Raw genomic sequence first — 27639 nt, forward strand, 5'->3', positions numbered from 1 at the left:
AGACCACTGGTGGGACTCGTGTTTTTACTGCAACTCCCTTTCGGTCCTGGCGCTTCAATGTCATTTGGAGCGGTGGGAGGTGGTGTTAAAGCACGCTCCCCCATTGCATTTTCTAACGTTCATTGAAGAAAAGAAGAAACTCCCGGTGAGTTCTTTACTTTTTAGAGCACCCCGACCGGGGGACTCTGTCCCGGCGTATTCCCGGTCCGGGAGGTGCGTTAAGAGCTGTAGTACCAGGGTTTGCCCTGAGGTGCCTTCTGGGCCTAAAAAGTGTACCAGAGTTTTCTCCCAGGGTCTCCGTAAGGCGCCCACTGGATTATTATCAGAGGCCCCACCTGTGGGGGCTATTTGTGGGCCCAGTTCTACTGTGGAGGCGGGTACTGGAGCTTGCTTCGAGGTCTCCTCGATTGTATCTTCCCGTAAAAACACTGGGGTGCGCCCTGAGGTCTCTGCTGAGGCTCTTGGTACCGAACAAAAGTTTGAGGCCCGTGGTAGGGTTTCAAATACCGGGCTCGGGTCCGAGGCTCCTCGTTTGGTGGCTAAGGTGACCAACAGTTCTGAGAGGCCTGTTAAGGTTTTGTCGGTGAGGTGTGTCCTCATCGCTCCTGTTCAAACGGTGACACCATAACTGTTGAGGAGGCACAGAGGGAGGTCTTGGACCGTAATTCCTCAGGGACCGGAAGTACCAAGGTCCTTCCGTTGAAGGCTTCTTTGGCTATTAGCAGGTCTCAAAAACATTCTAGTCCTCAAAGCACAGTTCGGCCGAGGTTCCTTGTATCAAGGCTAAAATGAAGACCCCTGACACACCTATGGAGACCCCTGTCTCACTTCTACACGTATCGCAATTCTCCTCAGGTGCTGACAAAATGGAGCCTGCACCTGCCAAGACTATGGCAGCCATTTTGGATACCTCCCTTACAACTACGCCATCGAGCCTAGGTGTGGGGAGTGGGTTTTCAGGTGAACTGCGTTTTCCTTGTGCACATCCTTTTCGTCCAGTTTAACTGGAATGCTTGGATGCCCCTAGCGCACAATCTCTCGCTTCCTGCGGCATCAATCAGTGCCCCGTATTTACATGGACACTAGTGGGGAATGGCCTTCTTGGCAACCCTCTCCCTTGCGTCCCTGGAATTACTCTGCTCATGAGAGGCCTCCTCCAGTCACGCCTAAATCTTCGGCGGAGGACGCCTTTTTCGGCAAGTTTCAAAGACTAATGCATTCTGACCCCATGAAAGAGTATTTTCGAGGCTTGTTTAGCGAGATTTGTCCGCCTGTTCCAACGGTCCCAGCTGTGGCACCTGTAATCCCGCTGACGCTGCCTTTTACGGGCTGGACCTTCCCTGGCTCTTCCTCCCTTGCCTCCGTTGCCCCATTGGACAAATCTACAGTGGTGCCTGATGCAACTCAGCCTGATCCAGATCTGCTGGACGACGCACAAGAGGATCCGGATAGCGATGACCAGCCCCGCTCTGTTGGAGCCTTTCATGACTGGGTGCTGGATATGTTCCTGTACCCGAGGCACTCGCTCTGCAGAAGGGGGTGCTTTCGGGGGGCGTTCACCTTGTCTCCTTCAGCGCGTACCGGCTTGTTCTTGTAGAAGGATGTTTTGGCCGAGGTCTGTAAAGTTTGGGAAAAATCACACTCTGGAGTGTTTGTCAACCAGAAGATTGACGCACGTTATAGGCTCCATTCTTCACCCCCCCCTTCTCCCTCCTCGGTTGTGGCTGCGGCCACTTTACAGTCCAGACCTGCAGCATCGTCTTCCGCAACGCCTACTCAGGTTCTGGCTAAAGAGGACAAGCTTCTTGACTCTTTGGGAAGGAGGATTTTCGCTAATTCAGTGCTGCAGTTGCGTCAAGCGAACACAGAACTCGTGTTAGTGGGGGAGAATATGAAAATGTGGAAAGGTCTGTTGGAATTTGAGGAATACATCCCCGTCGAAAAGCTAGAAGATTTCAGGGGGGGGGTTGTCAGATGCTAGGGTCCTGGCGCAGGACATGCTCGAGGCCGCGGCACATGTCGACACCTCGGCCCGCGGCCTCATGCTCGGCGTGGACACCTCTCGTCAGGCTTGGCTGCACACCACCAAGTTCTCTAAGGAGGTACAGGATAAGGTTTTGGACCTGCATTTAATGGCAAGGAGCTTTTTCATTCCACAACGGACCTTGAACTGACCAAAACTAAGGACAGCACTCAGACCGCCAAGTTCTTGTCGGTCCTGGTGAAACTGCCTTTCAGGGTGCAGAGAACGTCCTCGCAGCCTCTGCCTTCCTCTGGTTTCAGGGTTTTTTTGGACCGAAAGTCCCGCAGGGTTTATACCCCATTGGGAAATTCCTGCCGAAGGCAGCAACGGAGCTGGTTTTTCTCCTGTTCCTCAGTCTCCTCTTCAGGTTCAGGTGGCACTGCCACCGAAAAACCAGCTAAATGAAGTTTCTCTGCGCTCGCACGAGGCCCCAGTGGGAGGATGCATTGCGTCTCATTGGGAGGCGTGGCAGACCATCACTGAAGACAGATGGGTCTTGTCAGTCGCTCGGGGATGCTTCCGCTTACCCCTTGACCCCATCCGACCCATCAATCCTCCTTTCCAGCAGTCGGGGTCTCCTTCCCTCAGAGCTGAGATTCAAAAGTTACTGGATCTCAGGGCAGTAGAACCTGTTCCCCCTAGGGGAGCGAGGGGAGGGCTTCTTCAGTTTACTGTGCCCAAATCCAACCAGGCTGGCCTGTGCACCATCCTAGACCTTGCCCAGTTCAATCTCTCTCTACCCCAAGAGAAATTCAAGATGATCACGCCCTGTCAGATAAAGTCCTCTTTGCAGAAGGGCGATAGGCTCAGCGTGGTGGACCTTCAGGATGCGTACATGCATATTCTGATATGGAATCCACATCGGAGATACCTACGGTTTTCTGTGGGAGAGGAGCACTTCCAGTTCCGAGTGCTCCCTTCTGACCTCAGCTCGGCACCGCGTGTCTTTGCGAAGATGTCGGTTATCGCAGACTATCTTCGGCTTCAGGGTATCCACGTGTATCCGTATTTGGATGATTGGCTGCTGTGCAGTCCTTGTCCTTTGAAAGCCTCGAGCAACCTTCAGTCTCTCCTCCAGCTCCTGTTCCACTTTGGCTGTCGGTGAACTGGCGGAAATCCTCCATGACGGTCTCTCAGGACCTGATTTTCCTGGGTTTTCGTTGGAACACGATCGATTGCAGGGTGTACCTGACCGGGGACAGAATGGCTTACTGGTGGCCACGTGTCAGGTCTTTGCGCAGTCGGGGAGCATGTCAGCCTGGTTGTTCCAGAGGCTTCTGGGCCTCATGGCTTCGTGTGTTTTGGCTCTTACTCTTGATCGGCTCAAGATGAGGCGGACGCAGATGGCTCTTAGGAGTTCCTGGAGTCAAGCTGTGGATCCGGACTCAAAAATTATATCGATCCCAGCTTTGATGAGAGCAGAACTTTTGTGGTGGTCGTCTCTTGGCAATTTGTCGGTGGGCTTGGCTTTTCAGGACCATGTTCCGCTGATGACCGTCACAACGGACTCTTCCCATCTGGGGTGGAGTGCGACCTTGGATCTTTTTCAAGTTTCCGATCTCTGGTCGCCCCAAGACAAGCTCCTTCATATAAATCACCTGGAGCTTTTGGCGAACTTCCTGGCGCTCAAGGCATTAAGGCCGGTAATTGTCAACCAAGTGGTGTCCATGTTTTACATCAACAAGCAGGGGGGTACCAAGCCCCCACCCCCCCTATTGTGGATCTTGCCGTTCAGATTTGGGAATGGGCGGTGCGGCATGACGTCGGGCTGGTGGCTGTATACATCCTGGGCCAGCTGAATGTTACTGCTGATGACCTCAGCCGATGAACAATGGTCAGCTACAAGTGGGAGTTTAAAGTGGAGGTTCTCTTACAAATCTTCCAGTGTTGGGGCACTCCAGAAGTGGACCTCTTCGCAACGTGGGCCAACAGGAAACTTCCGCTGTACGCCTCCAGAAACAGATTGGGAGTCTCCTCTCTGAGGGATGCTCTCGTGATCCCCGGACACAATATGAGGGCCTTTGCTTTCCCGCCCCTACCTCTCATTCATCGGCCAATTTGCAAACTGAGTAACAGTGAACTGTTCTCTTCTTCTCGTAGCTCTGTGGTGGCCAGCCAGGTTCTGGTTTTCAGAGCTTCAGCATCTGTCGGTGTGTGTGTGCGCGCGCGCGATCAGGCTTCGTTGGTTCCCAACCGGCTTCACCAGAAAGATCGGCAGCTGTGGCACCCCTCCCCACAATCGTTCAGATTGGCGGCATGGTGCCTGAGTTTAGATCTCTAGAACATCTCAACCGGTCTGCTGATAACATGTGCATTATTCAGGCAGCCAGGAAGCCCTCGACGAGTTCTCAATACAAGAGCAAATGGCTTTGGCTCTGCCACTGGTGCTTAACCAAACAATTGGACCCCAGGGGGGCTACAATTGACAAAGTGCTGTCTTTCGTCTGTCATCTAACGGAGTCGGGCATTCATGTCCTCTCATGCAGGACTTATCTTTCGGCTGTTGCCGCTTACTTATCCACGGATCAGTGCTTTTCCACTATCAAATCCAGTGGGAAAAAGGCACTTTGCAGGTCTAATGCATCACTACCCTCCTGTTCGCAAACCGCATCTGACGTGGGATCTGAACGTGGTCCTTACGGCATTGTCATAAGCCCTTCGATCCAATGGCTACGGTAGATCTTAAGCACCTTTGGTGGAAAGTGTCCTCCTTGGTCGCCGTGACTTCGGCAAGACGTGTGAGTGAGCTCCAGGCTTTGTCGGTGGAGCATCCCTTCTTGGTTTTCCAAAAGGATAAGGCTGTCCTGAGGACGAATCCTCCTTTCCTTCCGAAAGTGGTCTTGGATTTCCGTCTAAACCAGTCAATCTCCTTGCCCGTCTTCCCAAACCCGGCTTCGGAAGCCGAAAAGGGTTTTGCATTGCCTGGATGTTAGAAGAGCTCTTAAGTTCTATCTGGACAGAACATCTTTTTTTAGGAGTTCTTCTCAACTACTGGTGACCTTTGGTAATCCGCAGGGAAAACCGGCCTTCAAAGCAACTATCTCCAGATGGGTTGCTGCCTGTATTATGGAGTCTTACTCTGTTCAGGGCCACCAACCTCCTAAAGGGCTTCACGCACACCTGGTACGGGGCAAAGCAGCTGCGGTTGCTTCTCCATCGGCTTTTTGTAAACACTACTGTTTGGATCTGAGCTCCAGAGCTGATGCCCAGTATGGCCAGGTTGTGCTCAAAAACCGTTTTCATGAAGGAGTTTCCATCCACCCATAATTCCTGTGAGGAGTGCTTGGGAATCTCCCATAAGTATGGAGGCAAGGGGACGGGACATAGGAGTATAATAGTTACTCACCGTAGTGACTACCTTACTCCTAGTCCATAGTCCCTTTTCCTTCATACGCCCACCCGCCGTCCCCTCTAATAAGGTTCCTCTGTTATTGCTTAAAGGCGATAGAAAAGGACTGATGGGCGATGTGCTGGGCAGATCTAAGGAGGGTGGGGTTATGGCAGTGTGGTACCCCGCATAAAAAGAGGAAGGACACATTTTTGGAAAAATGTGGATGCTTTTTACAAAGTGCTCCAGTCCCGTCCCACAGGACGGAGGAATGTCCCATAAAGATGGAGGAAAGGGGACTTTGGGCTAGGAGTAAGGTAGTCACTACGATCAGTAACTTTATTAATCCGGTCTATCATGCAAGTGCTTAATTTATCCCAGCTGCATTGGGTCTGCAGTGTCCCGAGGCTTCCAAAGCCTCAGTGGTCATCCTCGATTAGGGTGGTACACCTACCCTACTTATGCGACTCCGATCTGGTGGATCATAGTACTTCTGTGCAGCTCTGGGGGGTCTGCTGTATTCCACATTCTGTCTCTTTTGTGGACAAGAATTCATGGCGGTCCCTGTTGCTGCAGGGGATCCAGTGCAATATTCCTGCACACCTTTCTCTTCGTATATCATCCCAGTCATTTCTGCTGCTTTGTATGGATGTTTGAGGGATTCCCTCCTGCCACATGGGATCCCTGGAAGCAGCCGTATGTGGCATCACTTAATTTTGTCCCAGCAAGGGTTTTCCCCGGGCCAATTATTGGATGTTGCTCTGCGGGGTTCCTAGAAATTGTAAGCTTCCAAGTTCCAAACATGAGAGAGCTGTCCAGTCTCCTTTATTATGTTGGAATACTAGTGAACAAGCAACTTGTTAAGCAGTCTTTTAAGATACAGCTGTAAATGTTGAACGGAAGAAGCTGGAACGTTACTACATTTGTACAACTGAATTTCTTGTTTAATATATGCCACACATTCTGTATGCTTTAAAAGCACAATCCGAAGTCCACCCTCTGAGGTGAAAGCCTTTTCTGCTAAATGGTAATTTAGTAGAGCCTAGTAAATGCCCAGATGAAATCTGTTGTCTTTCTGATATGGTTTGCTTAAGATGAAATCCCTGACATTGTTCACATACACACTTACATGTCTGTTGCATTTTCAGTGATCCGCTTGCTAGAATATGGAATTAGTCCCAGTTTCAGAACATGGGTGGATATATTTTTCAGATGTTGGAATTTAATTTGGTGTCCCAAATAGTGTTTTTCACCCGCCAATGGGATAGATTTAGGAGATGTACTCATTTGTAGAGAAAGTGTGTGAATCCATCACCCAATTGTCATTCCAGTGCTCGATTGGAAGTGTTGAAAATGTTGCAATTTTAAATCTACTTTTTTTTAATTTAAATTTTTAATTTTATTTAAATTGATAAACAATTTTTACAAAATAGGACATAAGACATTCCTATCCGTATTGTCAGTTTTCCCATTGCCCTCCTCCCTCCACATTAGATTCTCCATCAATAATAACTGGTGCGTCAAAAGCAGACCAAGTTTCCATCCACCCAATATTCTATGGCAATGGCCCATCGAAAGTACACTCTTGAGACATTGTGGGGGCTGCTTAACAGCTTCAGTTTCTGTAGAGCGGTCAAAAAAACTGCTTGTGTATTTTCAGTAATCAGAAGGCGAAATCCTGGTGAGTAGATGTCAATCAAGGCCCTAGATCCTCAATCACCCCCCCCCCCTTCTTTGCCACCTGTTCACATGTGGTGAGGGACTCATGAGAGCGATTCAACCATCGTATACTGTTACTGTTTTTAACTTGTCACGTCCATCACCGCACTTTCTGCTACACCAAGTCCACAATGCTCCAAGTCCATATATCTGAAGAATGTAGTTACTCCGATCACACAGCGGATGTCGTCACCACTAGTCAAAATTGTCCACCAGTTGTCTTCTGTAAATGTCGCAAATGAGTTCAAGATTTTGCTCAAAGAAGCTGCCCTCGCACTGTAAGTCCCTTTACACCCAAGGAGAAGAAGTCTGCTTGTTTCTATCTCATTATCCTTGTTGCAGTATCTGCACTTATTCGTGGGTGAGAGGTTTCGCATACACAGTAACTGATTTGTTTTTAGTTGGTTCAAGCGAAAGTGCATAGAGGACCTACTTGGATTTTTGTCGGGAAACTTTTCCGGGTACCCTCTTACTTCATTTTTTTTTCATCAGGGTAGTTGGAAAGGTTTTCGTCAACTTGTATTTGTTTGCCATCTCTCCCGTAAGTATCCAATCTGCCTCAAAGTGTTTTAGTCACTTTATCGGGTTTTGTCAGAAATAGTTTGACGAAGGCATTTATAGCTTTTAAGATTTTGACATTGCGGTTCTTCCAGAGTACCTGGGCAGGAATGTTTCCTCCTTCCATTTCTTTGCTCACCAGTTCTAGAGCTTTTGGTTTGGTAGCCGGAAGAAGTTTCCTGATATAGCATCAGTGTGTTTCTCTCTTGAATAGCCTTCAATGAATTCAGACATAGTTCACGTCTGATGAGCGGCATTGGAGATGACTGTGCCAAGCCCAGTACTTTTCTCCAAAAAAAGCTCTCCAGGTCTATCTACAATTTCTCCGGAAGTGAAAGCATAGCATCGGTCCTGTATATAACACAGCCAGAACTACCTTCACTTTGTAAAAGTTAAGGACGGCCACAGCCGAGAATCTTCCATATTTTCAGTGTACTGCTTTTGCTTGATTTGCTAAACTCTTTATTTTAGACCACAACAAATCCTGCATTGCTGATTCTTTCATGGTTTGGCTTTTCATGACTCCTAGATATATTAAAAGAGCTTACTTTTTCCAATTTCAATCCTTCGGCAAACCAATTGGCCTGCTGATGTTCGGCCAAATTGATTTATGTACTGCTGAATTTTCAGTTCTAAATTATCGTAGCTTATTGCGCACACCCTACTACATTTATTTTGGATTATAAAGTTGGATCTATTTTGTCTGCTTCTCCTTAGGGGCCCTCCTTTTTAAGATGTTGAACGGTTCCTTCTCCTTTTACTGTCTGTAAAGTATATTTGCCTTTGTGACCATTATTTTTTGGGGAAGTGCCACTAATCTTAACTTTTTGATTGCTCCTACCCTAAGTCCCTCTTTTCTTGCCTCATGTGCTGTGTTCGCGGAGATGGAACAATGCTGTGGATCATTTGACCATGTTTCATTTGTATTGCAAAGTGATAATCAGGACTCTGGAATCGGCGCTGAATTCTGGCAAAAGCTGGATGTTGCATTTTAAAGAATAGATCTTAAGTTCAGCAGACACGGAAACTGACATATTTAAAAAAAATATATATATATTCCAGTTTGTGTGGAATACAAAAAATTGCATTGGATCTAATGAAGATGCAGAAGAGGCACATTTATTGCAGAACTTGCAGTATGTTGATGTGTAGTGCGCTCTATGCTGTGATCTAGGGATGAAGGTAGACTACAAAAAGAGGGTTTTCCAGAGTGCAGTCGGAACAGAATAAAGGCTTAAATACTTGCCACTGCCCCTGTGCGCCACCAACCTTTCCAAGAAAAAAGATGTAGCCTTGCTTACTGTTCAGCATAATTGCTATTAGCTATTTTTTATATTATCAAATGCAATAGGAATGTTGTTATGCTATTTGTCTTTATTGGTTATCACTGTTGGATGTATATGCTATCACTTTTTATGTTTGTGTTTATTTTGTCATATGGATGTATGGTGTTTAAGGCTAACTTGTTTTAGCTCTACAGTGTTACAGGAAGCATCCAAATAAAAAACTTTTTTCAGTAATACGGTAAATTTACATATTTGGGTTGTCTGTTCTCCTAGAATATTTGTCCTCTGCAATGTCAGTCTCCTAATGTAACTTTTTTTCTTTGCAGGGAAACTATCCTGAAATGATGAACCGATACAAACAGCTCTTGACATACATTCGGAGTGCTGTTACTAGGAATTATTCTGAAAAATCTATCAACTCTATTCTTGACTATATCTCCACCTCCAAACAGGTAACCTCAGTTTTTGATATGTCGTAATTCTCCAATGATGTCTTCTATTGACTTTTTTGTATCATAAATGTAATGTGGTCTTGTGTAGGGGTGCCCCTAAAGTTGCGCTGACAGCTAGCCACTGGAGTGATAGCTGACTTTTGGTGTGAAAGAACTGGTGTGCTTCTTTCAAGTGAATAACTGAGGGGGCAAATGACTTTATTCCTGGCTAGTAGCTTGCGGCTTTGTTTTCTTTTTTTTCTTTATACCCCTGCTTAGTGCACCTTGTGCCATTTTGGTGTCCCCCATAAGGCTAGGCCCAGTAAATGGAGGCCAGGAGAGTTATTGGGCAGTGAAAGATGAGAATTTGTGTGAGCGCAGTTTGGAAGAATCTGTGTGCTTGTAAGTTTCAAATTGTATTCTGATGGGGATAATTGGCTTGATTTACTACTTACAAAGCCTGTTCTGATTTGATTGCGGGTGGTTCTCTGTCTGTCTGGCTCTGTGTCTCAACCTCTGGGGGAACAATGCAGAGTTCTGATGGTGTGGTGGTCGAGGGTGCAGTACAAGCTGCTGTTCACATGCAGCGTGCTATTGGCTAGTTGTGGTGGAGTTTAAATAAAATGTAGGATGGGGATGGTGATTGGGTTACTGAGGGTAAACATGGTAAAATATCAACATTGGAGATTACCAGGGGGTGCAGGCTAAAATGGCTGCCTGACCTTAAGCTGTTACCCCTTGCCCTTCCTAAGGTGATTATTTCTAGATGGAGAAGCAGTTTCTCGTGTGCAGGGCTGAAGCATGCGTCTTAAGGATCCGGGACCTAAGTGCTGTGTTTCGAGGGACTGGTGCAGGGATGTGCATTGCTGACGGCGCCTGCCTCTCGTTGAACGTATGCTGGGGAAAGCAGACCATGGGCGTCACTTGGTAATGTCTCCCCACCGGAGCGGATCGTGTAGTGGCAGGGGAGCATAGGGTATTTATTGCAGGCCCACTGAAAGTGCTAGAGGAAACGTGTTGCCTGCTCTAGCAAACAACTGCAGAGCGAAGAGCACCTGGCAAGATGCGGCCGGAAACTGCAGTTTGCTGCTATCGAGTTGAGAAGAGGCACGGAGGGGCCGGCTGGGTGTGTGCAGCATGGCCCATGCTTCAGCTGTTGGGGTTTTGCATGTAGGTCCGCCGCAAGAGCATCCATGACTTTAGTTTACCACATGAGGGATTGGTGAAGCATGGAGGATGGATTAGACCCGGTCCCCAGGAGAGTGAGTTGGGGGCTGTATCCTAGGAGTGTCGATAAGTTATGCCAGATTGGAGGGCTCGTTGCTGGAGGGCATTTTAGTGCTCATTGGGCTGTTTTGATGCTGAGGGCTACCACCCTTGTAGGAGGCTTGAGCTCTGGGATGAATGGGAGGGCCTAGTGGTGGTTTCCTTGCATCGTGGAGATTCAAGTGGAGGAATCCCTCCTGTGCATTGTGCGTTGGAACGCATTTTGGCCCGTGTTCTGGTTGGCGTGTCAATGGAGTCTTCCCACTATTAAGACATGGTTTTGGGGGATACAGCGGAACACTGCCTATCTGCTGCAGCGCTTTCAGTGGGTTGCACAAATGGAGGAGAGTGGGCCTTCATCAGACCTGCGTGGGCCAGTGGACATACAAGCGCCCTCCACTAAAGAAGATATGAGATTCTGCAGGAACTAAAAGCCTTGCATGAAGAGATACAGGCCTCAGTGTCAGACCTTCGTGGGTGAGTGGATGTGATTGAAAACAGGCTCAAAGGTATGGACGCCAACAACCTTAATGCTGACTTGTTTGAAATGAAGTGCATAAGTCGTTTGGTGGACCTCGAAACTCAAGAGGAGGACGTGCAGCTCAAGTTGGATGACCTGGAGAACACAGAACCTAGAAATAATCTGATAGCCCTAGTGAAGTGCAGGGGAAGGTGGAGGCCCTCATTAATTTCATACTTGTGAGTGACAGGGGGAAAGGTGGAGGTGATTGAGAGAGCCACACCATGGCGAAGTGGAGAGGGGTAAAAGTCTTAGATCAAGGTCTTAGATCAGTGATAGTAAAGTTCCTTAGATACACTGATAGGCCGGCGGTCCTATACAAGACGAAGCAGCAACGTGCTATCCAATTTGAGATGGGATTCCATTCAGATTTATCAGGACCTTAACTCTTTTACTTTGTCAAGATGAAGGAACTGTAAGCCTCACTACCTGGCTCACAGGGTGATGGATATGTTATAGGCAGACCTTTCCTTTTGCCCTAATGTTTCAAACTGAGGATGTGGATTATATGGTGGCTAAGGGCTTAGAGGCAGAGGAGAGGAGAAGACCAAGGGAGCAGCATCGGAAGATGGCGGATGCACAAACACGCAGGGGAGTTGGGTGGGCTGATGCAGCGGAAACTGGTCCAGAGGGGGCGTAAATACAAGTGACTGAACACTCTGTTGCCTGTGAAGTGACTTGTCCTGGGGGGTGATGCATTTTCTGGTTGGTGCCTGGATTTGGTTGGCGATATGTTTGGTTCGGCTTTTCTTGTTGGTTGAAATGTTACTTGAGGAATGGGGCGGGGGTGGGTGGTCTGGTGGCCCATTTTCACGTTTACATGGGCGTCTCACTTCAGGGGAGGACAGGGGGATGTTTGTTCTATAGGGTCTTGGGGTGGCAGTGCTTCAGATAAGATTTCGAAGTGGTAGTATTTTACTCCCTGTTTATTTTAAAGTCGAGAGTAAACAGATTTTTTAGGCAGTAAATAGGTAAGCCCAATTCCCAATGGGAGTATTTTATAAGCGAGAAAAAATGTTCTGCAGCATGGGGTCTGGCATGGATTCACATGCTCATGAATATTCTCCGTTGTCAGGCTGGGAATCCTCGGTAAAGAAAAAATAAGTTTCAGTTTAGTTTCTGAACTGTCTTTCTACTAGTAACCAATCGCTGATCTCTGGGTCACACTGCCCCCAGCCAATGACTGCCCTCTACCTAAGCCCCTCTTCTGGCAGCCATCTTCAGATTTTTACCACACGTTCAAGTGTTGGGAGTCCTCGTGCTGTAACTCTAGAGCTTTTACTGCGTTTTTATCGAGTTTCCACTTCTTGGAGGATTCCAGAAGATCTTTGAGGCCTACCCCTCGTTGACATGGCCCAGGACAAGGGAAGCATGACGCCTGTTGGATCCAAGCTGTTCAGGAGCTGCCCTGGATGCGGACTACAGAACGTCTTTGAGGATGAGCACTCTCGGTGCCTCTACTGCCTTCACGATGACAAATCGCACGTGGAGGAGGACTGCGCGTTTTGTCAGAGCATGTCTAAAGGGACAATGAAGGATCGTCATACTCTGCTCACCAACTGGCTGGTGGGGAAGAGCCCAGCAGCAGGTGAGAAGAGGAAGAAGTCTGAGCGGTCTTCTAAGACCTTTGAGGGCGCTCTGGTGACTGGGGCCCAACAAAAGCCTAAGTACCGCGAGTCCTCAGGCACCGGGAGCGCCGATCGGTCGGGCTCCTCAGCTGCCAGGCAAGGCGCATTGTTACCAATGACATCAACCACGAGCCAACACTCCTGGCTTGGTGAAGAGGAAGTCAGAGAACCCGGGTAAGCTTCTGGAGAAACCCCGGTCGATCCCGACGTAGACAGCCAAGGGGAGCGAGGCGCTGACCCTCCCCCCAAGCTGAAGGCCTCAGGCGCGCCCAAGGTCTGAAGGCCCTGATTCACCCGGCTAAGGCCTCGATTGAAGGAGTCGTGGCGGCCCTGGTGAAACCTACGGAGGCTTCCCCAGTGGAGACTGCTCCATGGGCTAGACTTTCCCTGCCACCCCGGAGGGAATCTTCTTCTTTTCTGCCTATCGAGAAGATCCCAGTGAAACCCCAGCAGGCGATAGAGGTGGGGGGCATGGTAGACATAACGGACACGGATACCACCTCTGAGGATGAGTTGGCTAGCGTCCAAAGGATCCTGGACAGGAAGTACAAAGAATCCAGGGCCCACAGTAAGGATCCTGACTAAGCAGACGAAGAGAGCAACAGGGGAGCCGATGAGGAGGATAGGGCCGCTGAGGGCCCCACGCCCCAGCCTTCGGTCCCATTGCAGCCGGTACCCGTACCAGGGGACAATTCAGGAGCTTTCTTGATGGCTATACAGGCCCTATGTATATGTACAGAGATAAGGACAAGGATGCCTTTACCCCCCACCGGCGACCCAGCAGAGCCTGGACCGTCGGGGAGCCCACCTAACAAGCGGAGATGAGTCATCCTCCTCCCCACCACCCCATTTCCAGCCTTCACCCCATCCCCTCCTCCGAGGGATGAGACAGAGACGACGGGGATGGACGACGATGGCGGTGACGACGGGATGGACCTCCCATCACTACCCCCCTGGGCCTACCTCTCACTTCACCCCCGACGAAATTGGCTCCTTCCACACCATGATCGCCAGGGCATCTGAGCTCTTCCAGCTTTGCCCTGAAGAACAGGAGGAGGGCTTACTCTACCAATGACGGGAGACCAAGAGGAAGACTGTCCTCTCAGTCCCGTTACTGGACGACATCTGGAACGAGGGGCTGGCACTCCTGAAGAACCCAGCCACGGCTCCCGCTAGGAGAGACCGGTACGAGAAGAAGTACCAGGTCCCGGACTCTGCCCCTGTGTGCTTCCAAGCACAGCTGTCCCCGGATTCGGTGGTCTCCACGGCGGCCAAGAAGAAATTGGCGGGAGCGACGGCCTCAACTTCTACATCCACCCTCGGACGGCGAGTGGAAGAAGCTGGACGCCAAGGGACGATGGGTCATCTCGTCGGCGGCGACGACTATTAAAGCGGCCAACACCCTCGAGATCATGGCACGCTACGACAGTGAGCTGTGGTTCAAGATCGCTCCCCTGCTGGACTTCCTCCCATACGACAAGAGGGCTGAGGCCCTGGAAATCCTACAGGAAGGCGAGGTGGCGTCAGACCACGCCATTACGGTGGCCACGGACATCGCCGACACTGGATTTCGTCAGATGGGCAACAGCGTTTGCCTTCGCCGGCACGGTTGGCTCAAGGCCACCGACTTACGCCAGGAGGTGCAGACCAAGGTTCTGGACATGCCTTTCGACAGGAACAACCTGTTCGGCAAGATCGTGGACGAGTCACTGCAGGCCATCAAGGCGGACACCGAGATGGCTCGGCCTTGGGTGTTCAACGACGACGGCCGTCCTTTCGGAACTCCGGAAGCAAGCAAGGTCCCTCCAAAGGATTCGGCGGCGGTTCCTCATTATACCGCCAAGCGACCCGCTCCTCGTCGCAGGAAGCCTACAGAGGACATGGTAAGACGGGAGGATCGCGTCGTCGTTGCCAAGGCAGCAAGGCTGCGACTAAGCAGGACTGAACCGCCGTGGCATCAGACCCCGACCCGAGCACCCCGGTGGGAGGCCGGCTGGCGAAATTCATCGGCGTGTGGGAGTCAATCTCCTCCGACAGTTGGGTGCTAGATGCCCTGGCTTGCAGGCACACACTGTTATTTCAGAGAAGGTGTCCCTGTATACCACCTGTGGTCAGGAAGGAAAACCACGCCCCACAACTACTCCTGGAGGTACGAGTGATGCTAAGAAAGGGGGCCATATAACTCGTCCCAAAAAGGCTACGGGGCTCCTGAGTGTACTTGCGGTACTTCCTCGTCCAGAAGAAGACCGGCGGTTGGCGACCCATCCTGGACCTTCGTCGTCTAAACAAGTACATCAAGTCTCAGATATTCCGGATGGTCACCCTCCAGCACGTGCTGGGACAGCTGGAGGAAGGAGACTTCCTATCGTCGCTGGACTTGGAGAATGCCTACTTCCACATCCCCATTCTAAAGGGACATCGCAAATTCCTACGATTCGTGGTCCAGGGGCCGCACTATCAGTTAAAGGCCCTTCCCTTCGGATTGAAGTCGGCGCCCAGGGTATTCACCAAGAGCCTGGCACCAGTGGCGGCGCGGCGGCGCCTGCAGGGGATCCACGTCTACCCCTACCTGGACGACTGGCTCATCCGAGCAAAGTGAAGAGATTGCGCTGTCGATCACACAACGAAGACTGTTCAACTGCTCACGGATCTGGGATTCTCGATCAACTTCACAAAATCCCACTTGGTACAGTCGCAAGTCGCCCTGTTCCTGGGAGCCAGACTCGACACAGTGGCGCGATTTGGCTTCACCGTCGGAGGCAAGGACGAAGGCCATCCTGGGCAAGGTACAACGGCTGTTGACCATGGACGTGGCCAGGGTGAGGTCCATCAAGTCCCTACTCGGCATGATGTCCTTGTGCATCTACCTCGTACGCCTATGCAGGCTGCGGATGCGACCACTGCAGGAGTTCCTCTACGCCCGTTGGATGCAAGCGGCGGGCAGTTTCGAAGACAGGATCTCACTCAACAAGACTTTCCGCCAAGCGATCCGGTGGTGGGGCACCCGCGCGCATCTAGTGGCGGGTATGGACTTCCAGACCCCGGTACATCAGGAAACTGTGATGACGGTCTCCTCCCTGGAGGGATGGGGAGCGCACACCGGAGATCTCCACGTAAAAGGCCTTTGGCTCCCGGAGGAGAGGTCACTACACATCAATGTCCTGGAGCTCCGAGCCATGTTCTGGGCCCTCGGGTCATTCCTTCCGTCCCTCAAGGGCAAGGTGGTAAGGGTCTTCACCGACAACCCCACCACGATGTTCTACATCCGGAAGCAGGAGGGCACCAGATCCCCAGCCATATCCAAGGAAGCGCAGGATATGTGGCACTGGGCCGTCGTCCAAGGGATGTTTCTGGTACCCTTCCATCTGGCAGGAATAAAGAACACCATTGCCGACTCACTCAGCAGGGAGCTACGCTCGTGCCACGAGTGGGGGCTGGGGCAGGATCAAGTGGATCTCCTATTCCGACGATGGGGCAATCTCCAGATCGACCTATTTGCGACGAACGCCAAGTGCCGGAGGTTCGCCAACAGGTTTCCCCAGCCGGGGAATATGGGCGATGCCTTCTCATTCCCGTGGGACGGCCTGTTCCTGTATGTGTTCCCGCCGTTGCTGCTGTGACTCATCAGTCAGCTCAGGCGGTCCCGGTGCAGGATGATCCTTGTTGTACCGGAGTGGCCAGGCAGATTTGGTTCCCGGACCTTCTGGACATCTCAGCCCCCCCCTCCCCCCCCCCCCCCCCAAGTCAATCTGCCGAAGTACACACATCTTCTCGCCAGAAGAGGCGGCGTCATCCTCCACCACAACCCGGGGTCGCTGAACCTGCAGGCCTGGCTCCTGCAGCACTAGAGTTTGGAGGCTACTATATCCCGGCGGACAGCAAGGAGGTGCTTGCAAAGGCCAGGGCATCCTCGACTCTAAAGTGCTATGGACACAAATGGAAGAGGTTCTCTGTCTGGTGCCATGCACAGACGATTAACCCTCTGCGTTTTACGGCCCCTGAAGTGCTGCCGTACTTGCTATCGCTGGCCAAGGCGGGGCTGGCACATGCCTCCATCAAGATCCATCTAGCAGCTATCTCTATGGTCTCATCGCCTGGTGAAGGAGTTCATGAAAGGACTGTTCCGATCATTCCCGCTGCTGAAGCCCCGGCGTGGGAACTCAACGTGGTGCTGACCAGGCTCATGGTGCCGCCAAATTGAGCCGCTGCATTTGGCACCATTTAAGTTCCTGTTGTGGAAGACAGCGTTTCTTGTGGCCATCACCTCCGCACGACGAGTGGGAGAGATCCAGGCCCTCTCCTGTAAACCTCCATACCTGACATTCCACGAGACGAGGGTGGAGCTGAGGACGCACCCCTCCTTCATGCCCAAGGTGCCATCGGACTTCCATCTCAACGAGCCCTTGGTGTTGCCTGTTTTCTTTCCGTCTTCTTCATCGCCGGCTGAGAGGACTTTGCACTCGCTGGATGTTGCTAGAGCGCTGAAGTTCTGTGTAGACCGCACAAAGAGTTCTTGGAAAACATCACAGCTGTTTGTGAACTTTGGACCTGTGAACCAAGGGAAGGCCCTCTCGAACGCTTCCATTTCCAGATGGCTTTCCGGCTGCATCATGCACTGTCACCGGTTGGCAAACGGAACGTTGCCCGGCCGTCCGAGAGCCCATTCAACCAGAGCGTTTGCTGCTACCACGGCGTTCCTCTCTGGTGTCCCCCTGCTGGATATCTGCAGGGCTGCTACGTGGAGGTCGACGCACACCTTCACGAGATTCTACTGCGTCGACCGGGATTCCAGGGAGGAGTCCAGAGTCGGCCAGGCAGTGCTGCGCAACCTGTTCGCCTGAAGGTGGGTCTGGTGAGGAGGTAAGAGATGCTTCATGTTGAGCCTTGCCACCTCCCGTGGTTGTACACGTGTGTACTTCTATGTATTCTTGTATTCATGAGCATGTGAATCCATGCCAGACCCCATACTGGAGAAGGAAGTTACTTAGCTGTAACTGTTCTTCAGCATGGGTCTGGCATGGATTCACATGCGAACCCTCCTGCCTACCCCTCTGCGGCTCTCTCTTGGTCCTACTGCCACTTTACGTGCTACCAAATCTGAAGATGGCTGCCAGAGGAGGGGCTTAGGTAGGGGGCAGTCATTGGCTGGGGGCAGTATGACCCAGAAATCAGTGATTGGTTACTAGTAGAAAGACAGTTCAGAAACGAAACTAAAACTGATTTTTTTTTTCTTTACTGAGGATTCCCAGCCTGATGGGGAATATTCATGAGCATGTGAATCCATGCCAGACCCATGCTGGAGAACAAGAGCTACAGATAAGTAACTTGTTCGTTCTAACTGGAAAACAAATGTTTTTGTAATAATGATTCCTTTGCACTTATTTATTAACACGCTGTAAGGAGGAGAATGGGAGCCTTGGTGCCTGAACTCAAAGTAGACTTTATTTCACAGCAGAGATAAACAACAAAGTGAAAAGGGCCCTTAGTCCTGGGCTCACGGACTGTTAGGGAGAATTCTCATTTCATGATTAATTTCCCTTACCTATAGAGTCCCCTAGTAGCTTTGCCGGATTTGAAGGGTTTGTTTCTTTTTACCTGCTAAGAGTGACTCTTTTTCCCCACTCTTAGGCATTTTTGCTTTGTGTGTTCTAGGCTATTTTTGTGTTTAATGCCTCTGGGATCTTTTCTCTCACCCATAGGAACCATCTTTATACACATGTCACACAGCACCCTCCGTGCAGTGGCACAGGGGTGTTGTAGCGACCCCCAAACATAGACTCCATACCCTTAGACTGACTACTGTCTCCCAGGGCATGTAAAGTCCCCATTGACTTTACTAGTCGATTTTTATGAACTTAACCAGTACACCCCATCTTAATATGAAAGTACTGGAAGGGGTTAATAGTTTTTCCCCTATGTTCATTTTCGAGAGGTACCTTAAAGTCCCCCTCTACAAAGTTTCTGGCTGATGGCAGTGGTTACTGCCTTTTATATTCCACCACAAATATGTCTCTATGGGATTCGAGGCTACCACTTTTTCTGACAGCCTCTAACATACCGCCGGGTTATTTTATTATTAACCTTACTCCGGTAGGTTTTATTTGCCAGAACTTTGATAAAACTTCTTTCTCGAGTCTTACTCCATTTTCCTAACCCAGGTTGGGGATCCTTTGTTCGTCCTTTTGGCGGGCTTCTGCCAAGAAGCCCTCCTTTCGGCGCCACTGAGTCTGGGGTGGGTCTGTTGTTTGGGAGGGGGAGTAAATCCCCCAGACAGAGTTGCCACAGCAACTCAGGTTGCTCTCTAACATGATAGACTGGAGGGTCTCCCGCCAAGAAGACCACTCCACTGTGTGAGTGACACCTAGGCTGTATGAATGGGTCTCTTTCTGCATAAAAGCAGGGTCCTGAGGGCTGGAAGAGCAAGACGTTGCCACTGGAACTACGGAAACAGAAGGGAAGAGAAGCCAGGGACATCTTCAGCATCTACACCACCGATGAAGCCCTGCCGGATCGTCTCGCCACTTTTCTTCCACACGACGAGAGGAGATCTTCAGCGGAGGAGCCTCCTTCCCTTGAGCTGGTGGGGTCAACCAGTTCACCCATCGCATCCTCGGACCTGCTTTGGTCGACTCGACAGTGCCCTGCACTTGAAGACCGGATAACCAGGCAGCTATCTACCCGGACAGCGACTAAAAGGAGCGTAACTTTTTTAAACTTCGTTTGGTAGCACCGCGGCTGGTTTCATCCCTGGGTAGTGCAGCAACTCGAACCTTCCTCCACGACGAAAGCCTCTCTTCACCTGTTGGACCTCTTGACCTGCAGGAACTACCACGTTTAAGGTACATTGTTCCACCAGGCCGCCCTTTCTCTGTGGTAGCCCTAAAGGTGTTTTAAATCCTTTAACTACTTGTAGGGTCGGCCACCCTCTCTCCTAACATTGTCTTTCGCCTTGCATCTACCTCTTCAAAGGTTTTCTACTACAGACTTGACTGCAGCTACAAGAACATTTTTGCTCCTAAGCTCTTTGTCCTGTACCACTGACTCTGGCTCAGGCCTATTGACTCTGGCTGATTTGTTAGATCTGCTCTCACTAGATTAATTTTTAATGAGAAATGTGTTGATGCACCTAAATCTTCTGAACCCCTCTTCCTTCCTACTGTTTTAACTTGTGGAGTGCCATTTTGCTCAGTTTTCAACCACTTCTCTTTTGGTTAAAGTGTTACTGTGCATTACTTGTTCTCAAAACTTCAGGGAAGTGTTGCTAGGGGGTGTCTGAAGATATTTCGGTTTAACTTGTACTTTCCCTCCCTTTCGTTGAGTTGTTAGAGTGCCATTTGTAGTTGGTTTTCACTATGCCGTTTTGCTCAGTTTTCAGTATACCGCAAACTTGTCTACAATTGAATAGGAAGTTGTATATGCTTTTCTGTTGGCTAAACTTATGTGTTGATTTATAAGTGTATAAAATAAATATATATTCCCTTTTTTTAATACAAAACTTTGGTCAGTGTTTCCTTGCTCCATAGTACTGTACTGCCTATTGTGTCAACCCTGAATACTGCTCATCTCCCTCTTGAGGTAAGTCTGACTGCTCAGCCACAGCTACCAACTAAATCTTTGTGGTACAGACTGATACCAAAGAGGATTTATTGTTCTCACCTGTAGTTCTTATCTGGGGTTTTGTGCTCCCTAAGGTAACTGCCCGGGATTCTGCCTAACACGAACTTCGTTCAGTTCTTGGAAAAAAAACTTCTTTCAAATGCTCCCCTATACGGATGCACGTGAAGTGCTTGAGAGTTAGTCCTCGTAAGCCGAGATGGTTTCTGGCGTGATTCGCTCCGTCGAGGCCCCGCTGTTCTGCAAGAAGAGGAGAATAGAACCACCAGTCCTTTCTTGCTTTGTCTTTTGTATGGGCTCGGGCGGTTTCCACCACTGAGTGGACTCTTGGTCCATATGCTTACAAGAACCCTCCCAAGCCCTTTTCACACTGCTCCTGTATTGCTTCTATGAAGCGGTACACACTTCTAGGCAACCCATTAACCCTTCCGCCTTCTCTGGGCTTATCAGCTGCTTCTAGTGTCCCTCACGCATCTCTGCTTCGGTTTGCTTGTGTTGCTGGCTTGGCATGCGCCATGCAGCCTAGTGTCTGCAGCTTTCTCTGCTTGCTGTCAGCTGAGATGGTTGTAAACTTCCCGGCATGATTAAATAATCTCCAAAGAGTAGACCGCTGTGTGTGCTTACCGGTCTTAGTGATCTTCATTATTCTGTCCCTCTTACTCGTCTCAGTGGTTACCATATCGTTATTTACATGATGTTCAGGAAGCTGGTAGGAGATCTTATGGGGAATATTCATTATTGCTCCGCTCCTCTTCCGCTCTGTAGTTGATTTACTGGCCTTTGTGTCAGGTTGGGGAATACTAAGAGTGAGTTTGGCAAGTGGTTGACGTGTTACAGTATGCCATTAAGGCATGAGGAATGGAGGGCATGTGATTCCCTCCACTGTTGTCATTTCCCTGAGGGTCACCTCCCCCAGGTTGTCCTCCCACATATAGCCACCCCGATGGTCCGGATCAGGTAGCGGCTGTCGTCCCCTGCCACATAGGGAGAAGCTACTTCAGGCAAAGGAGTAATGAGATCCGATTTATCATATACCCTTCCACGAATGCCTTGGCTTCCAGCCCAATGGTTTCTGATTAGATTATGACTTGGGATTTCCCCCCAGGAAATTGGTTTCATTTGTCCAGGTTTGGCTTCCCACTCCAATACTTTTTCATATCCGCAGTCAAAAGGGGAGTAAGCAATAGTGGGGTTAGTAACTTTTGTCAAAAGGGTTTTGAACTTTGGGAAGTCAGACAATCCCCACCAGTCCCTCCTGCTTCCTTTGCCAGCACTTGCCCTAAGGCTACATTTCCCAAACTAACTCAACTTAATCCACCCTGCCCACTGCACTCATCCTCCCTTCCCCTCTTTTTTCCCCTACACTTGCCTTCTTGGCCTCCCCAGCACTTCTTTGCCCCCACCCTGAGGTCTCCCCTCTCACGCACTTCACCCTCTACCCCCTTAGCCCTCTGCACTTACCACCTCTCAAGCACTTGCACGGTAGGATTGGCACAAGACCAATATAACCGCTTTTTGTTTTATTTCCCCGTCACCCCCAACCCCCTCCTTATTTTGTCTTGTGCCGCCTGGAAACACTTGTGTATAGCCACCATACAAATGTTAAATTAAATAAATATGGTTGGTATGCCTGGCTGCATACACCTAACATCGACTGATATCCATTAGTTGGTCAATAGTGTATCATAACAAATTGTAAGGTAGTTAGGTAGGTGATCGTTCTGCGCCTTTGCTATATCCGGAAAAGTCAATCATCGATTGAGGTTTAAGTTGTTTTTGGTTTATTTCCAAATAGGTTATTCTGATGTGTGTTTTACATGTGTGCCCCACATTCTCCAATTAGACTTCACCCTTACTGGATGATTGACTTATTTGGATATAGCATAGGCGCATAACCATCACCCACCTACCTACCTATCTTACAACTTTAAACTATAGTTGGTTCTTCAACAAACTCCCTGTCAGAGAAGTCAGTTTCTCTCTCAAAGGCCTGAAGGTCAGTCTTCTCAACCCAAACCTTCTGCCTGACCCAATTAGAAGGAATCTGGTTTCTGAGAGGTAGCTCTCCCTTCCTGAGTCGCTTGTTGAAGTGGAACACTTGATTGCAGAAGTTCTTTCAGATTTTCCCTTTCTAGAGGGATCTTAGCAGGTTGCTTGAGTCGGGGTGCAATACCAAGAGAGCCTACTGGCGGGAGGTCGCCACTGGTTTTAACAGAGATTTATTTTACAGTTGGTTTTTATTGCATAGTCTGATAACCTCAAAGCTTTTGATACAGGGTGCCCTTTATAGAGAAGCCATTGTAGATGGAACTTATTTAATAATTGCTTGATGTTAAAAATGATGCCTCTACATGACTATGAATTCCTCTCCGTAGTTTATTTTGTTAGAATTATGTAAGGGATAGTTCAGGAATTTAATGAGATTCCGATGGGTTCCCGAGTTTGTCATCCAGAATCCCACCATGACACCATATATGGCAAGCCAGGAATAAGACCGACAAAGCCACAGACACAGAAAGCTTAGGATTGTGGTCTTAAACTTTTATTTGAAATAATAAAGGGGTTGGAAAATGCTTTGCTATCCCTAATCTAGGATGCATTTCCCTATCTTAACCAGTTTACAATTGGGTGCAGGTCCCAGACTCGCAGGTTGCCTGGCACACCCTCTTTCCAGGCTCCTCTTCACTCTTATAGCACTTCACAATTTCAATGGTATTTATTTTCTTTGAGATTCTCTTTCCTTCTGTACACACTTCACACTTACATTTTAGCATTTACACACACTTGACTCTGCCTGGTATACTCTCCTGCCAGGACTTTATTAGTTACCTTTCAACAAAGCGCTTCTCTCCACCTGGTGTACTCTCCTGCCAGTGATTTCATATTAGCCCAAAGTTGTATCGTTCCTTGCTTAACAAGGTTTGTTTCAATAATAGCTCTTTCGAGGAGATTGGGTCCTCCGACGTATTCCATATCTATGACTTGTAATCACCACAGCTGTGCTGCTTCGGAAACTTTTTCCTGCGTCGATGCGCCGTCGTCGAGGACCTCCTCCGACGTCCGTCATCCGATGTGATAAGTAGGACGCACGACGCCCGTAGCCTCAGTTCCGTTTTTTCCGCGAAAGTGTTGCTTCGTGAATCTCGGTTAACGCCTCGACTCTTTGAAGTTCTGTTCTTCTCGGTTCTTCGAACCTGTTAGTTTTTGTGAAAATCCTTTTTGTGAAGATGTCTTCTACTTCGTCTTCGACCCCGCATCCGGGCTTCAAGAAGTGCGGGGAGTGTGGGTCCAAGATGTCGGTGACGGACTCGCACAACGCCTGCCTCTGGTGCCTCGGGGAGGCCCACGACACGGATGACTGTATCGACTGCCAGTCGCTCACGTCCAAAGCCTTACGCGAACGTAAGAAGAAGTTGTCGGTAGGTCGGGTGTCCAAGCCCTGGAAGTTGAAGTCTGCGGGGCTTTCGACGGATGATTCGAGAGGTGACTCTCCGCGTCATCGTCGGAGGTCTCGTGGGTCTCCTTCTAGGAGTCGGTCTCGCCACTCCTCAGCCTCTTCGAGGCATTCTCGGAAGCGCCGACACCGGTCGTCTTCCAGGTCCTCTTCGGAGGACTCTGCCCGGCACGTCGCTTACCCCACCAGCCGTGCGACGCCGGAGAAATGGGCTGGTGGGGTACTAAGCCGTCTGCGCGCCCGAGTGGGGTCGGTCGTGAGAGGTCGAGAGACACCGCTCGCAAGAGTGGTCAGCACGAGTCACGGGAGAGGTCCGTTCGGACAAGGAGACTCGTTCTCGACGTACCCGTTCCAGGTCCCGGTCCTCGACGCGTTCGAGACCGTGTGCACCTGTGAGGTCTTCGAGGAAGACATCGACGTCTGAGGCGTCGACAGGCTTTCTCGAGGCTCCGGCTTCGAGGAAGTCGTCGAAGCCGTCGACGCTCAGGTCGTCGAAGGACACGCTCGGGGCTCCGGCTTCGAGGGCTGTGTCGACGCCGCCGATGCTGGCGGCGCTGCATCTGACGTCAACGCCGATTTCCTCGACGCCGATCCTCTCGGCGCCAATGCCTGTTCTCTCGACGCCGGCGCCGATTCGCTCGACGCCTTTCGTGTCGGAGGTACCCCGTGGCACGGGGGAACCACCTAGGAAGGCTCTGGTTAAGAGCAAGCACTCTCGGGTGCCTTCTTTTCGTCACCTGGAATATATTTCAGAGGCGGATGTGGATTCTGATGGCCTGGTTCCTAGTCAGGTTCCAGATGAAATTGTCTCGGGCCATAGTCAGTTTGACGATTTGAGGCAGTCACTGCATGATGCCAGTGGACTGGACACCTCTCTGGAGGTGGAGTTTTGTAGGCCTGAGCCTGGCTCTCATGCCGATTCCTCGTACCGGCGCCTTATGGCTAGGGTTTCTGAGTACTTAGGATGGTCTGCTCCCCCGGGGGAGTTTGTGCAGGATGATCTGACGTACATCCTTGATGTTGGTCCCCCAACTGACCCGGTACTGCCGTTCCATATGGCTTTACAGAGAAGGGTGGCGGCGGCTTGGACTGCTCCGGAGAGTCTCCCGGCGGTGGGCAGATCCTTGTCGCGAAAATACCGTCCAGCCAGTAGCGACCCCTACTACTTGACCAGGCACCCCACTCCGGAGAGTTTGGTGGCGCAGGCGGCCACGGCCCTGGCAAAGCAGGCGTCGTACGCTACCATCCCTCCTGATAAGGACGACAAACATTTTGATGGCTGGGCGAAGAAAGTGTTTTCTTCTGGTGGTATGGCGCTTCAGGCAGCCAACTCCATTTGTGACTTGTCTCGTTTCACACACACTCTGTGGAACTGTGTTGCGTTAGCGGCTGAACATATTCCCGAAGGGGACGAACGGGATGGTTTCCTTGCTATGGTCCAGGATGGTAAGGATGCCATGTGTGAGTTCGTTCAGTCGGGTTTGGACTTAGCTGAATGCGTCAGTAGGTCCATGGCGGCGAGCACCGTGATACACAGGTTTGCGTGGCTGCGGAAGTCGGGGTTTGCTCCTGATGTGCAGCTCCGGCTCCTCAACATGCCCTTTGACGGTGAACACCTTTTTGGCAGCAAGGCTGACGAGAGCCTTGAGAGGTTGCAGACCTCAAAAGCTGCAGCGAAGTCGTTGGGCGCTGCAGTTCGCCAACCTCTGCCTTTTCGTCCTAGGGGACAGCAGTGGAGGGGTGGTTCCTTTCGCTATTACTCGTCCTTCAGTAAAGCGAGAGGAGCTGGCAGTCAAAGAGGCCAACGCAGGGGTACCAGAGGTGGACGACAGGGTACCCGTGGTGCCAAGGCCGCTCGGACAGTTCCCTCTTTGCCCTCAGGTAACACCGCAGCCGCTCCCACTCAGTCATGAGGCCATGTCTGTCGGGGAACCTCTCTTTGCAGAGTCCGGATCCGCTCCTTGCGCAGGAAATTCAAGCCCTGCTGGAGAAAGGCGCCATAGAACTGGTGCCTGTAGCAGAGAGGAACAAGGAATGGTATTCCCCTTATTTTTTGATTTCGAAGAAAGACGGGGGATTGAGACCCATCATGGACTTGCGCAGTTTGAACAAACTCCTCAGGAAGGACAAGTTCAAGATGGTTACTCTCTCTCAAGTCCTCCAGGCCCTTCAGCTTCAGGACTGGTTGGTGTCCCTCGACCTCAAGGATGCTTACTTCCATGTGCCGATCCATCCCAAGCACAAGAAGTACCTGAGGTTCGCGGTTGGCGACTTGCACTTTCAGTTTCGGGTCCTGCCGTTCGGATTGACCTCCGCCCCGAGGGTTTTCACCAAGCTCATAGTGGTGGTGGCAGCGCATCTCAAGCAAGGGGGATTCACGTCTACCCCTACCTGGACGATTGGTTGATCAGGGGGTGCTCTCCCGAGCAAGTCCTGGATTATCTGTCCGTCACCTGCCACTCCCTTCACAGGCTGGGCTTCTCCCTCAATTTAAAGAAGTCCCATTTGACGCCAACACAGCGGCTCCAGTACATCGGAGCAGTGCTCGACACTTCCCTGGGGCAGTGTTTTCCTCCCCAGGTGAGGGCTCTTCGCATTCAGCAGATGGTGCACAAGTTTCAGCATGCCCAGACGCTCCCAGCGTTCGTGTTCTTGAGGTTGCTCGGCTTCATGGCATCCTGCATTCTTCTGGTGCTAGAGGCTCGCCTGCGGATTAGATCTTTGCAGTGGGCACTCAAGACGCAATGGTCGCAGTCCTCCACAGGGTGTCGGACCCGGTTCAGGTGCCCCCCTCGGTCGCCCGGGACCTTCTGTGGTGGGTCGTCGAAGGCAACTTGATGAAGGGGGCTCCATTTTGGCTTCCCTGGCCGGAGGTGACGATCGTGACGGATGCATCCCTCACGGGATGGGGAGCTCATGCCAACAGGCTGACAGTCGGCGGTCGTTGGTCTCCGTCGGAGTCCAGACTCCATATCAATCTGTTGGCGCTGAGGGCCGTCAGGCTAGCCCTGAAGGCTTTTCTGCCGACTGTGCGAGGAAAGAGTGTCCTGATCCTGACGGACAACACAGTGGCCATGCACTACCTCAACAAAAAGGGGGGGGGGCAGGGTCACTTCCTCTGTGCAGGGAGGCGATGCAGCTCGAGTTCTGGGCCATCCAGCAGGAAGTTTCGATCTCGGCAGTTCATCTGGCTGGAGACGAAAACGTGACGACGGACGCTCTGAGCAGGCAGAGCGTGATCTCTCACGAGTGGGAGTTGGCTCAGGAGATTCTCCTGGAGATCTTCGCCCTTTGGGGGACCCCTCAAGTGGATCTCTTCGCCTCCAGTGTCAACCGGAAGTGCGAAAGGTTTTGCTCGCGGGAATTTCCTCCAAAAGAAGTCTTAGGAGACGCCTTCGTGGTGGAGTGGTCATTCCCGCTGCTGTACGCGTTTCCTCCAGTCCCCGTCATCCCGCAAGTGCTGCGGAGGTTACAGAAGTTCGGTTCCCGGATGATCCTCATTGCTCCGGCGTGGGCTCGCAGGACGTGGTACCCGGACCTTCTCGACTTGTCCATCTGCCCTCCACGTCGTCTTCCCTACCGAGACGATCTGCTCTCACGGGAGGGGCGGTCAGGTTCTCCATCCAGAGGTCAGATCCCTCAACCTTCACGCTTGGCTTCTGAAAGGTTGAGGTATAAGGATTGGGACCTCCCTGAAGACGTGATGGAGGTGTTGCTTTCGGCCCGAAGGCCAGCAACAAAGTCTCTGTACCGTTGGCGGAAGTTCTGCGACTGGTGCAGAGTTCAGAATGTGGATCCTTTTGCATGTGACA

General features: G+C 50.8%; 1 protein-coding gene across 2 annotated transcripts in view; it reads left to right on the plus strand.

The window, feature by feature from the left end:
- Positions 1 to 27639, plus strand: part of COPS2 (COP9 signalosome subunit 2) — a 764758-nt gene that overhangs the window by 355670 nt on the left and 381449 nt on the right. For both annotated transcript variants that reach the window (XM_069624784.1, XM_069624783.1), the window contains exon 4: positions 9241 to 9366. In XM_069624784.1, coding sequence (XP_069480885.1) covers positions 9241 to 9366 — 126 coding nt within the window. The remainder of the gene's footprint in view (positions 1 to 9240; positions 9367 to 27639) is intronic.

This window comes from Ambystoma mexicanum, chromosome 11, assembly GCF_040938575.1.
Source record: "Ambystoma mexicanum isolate Mex_15411 chromosome 11, UKY_AmexF1_1, whole genome shotgun sequence".
Classification (NCBI taxonomy): domain Eukaryota; kingdom Metazoa; phylum Chordata; class Amphibia; order Caudata; family Ambystomatidae; genus Ambystoma; species Ambystoma mexicanum.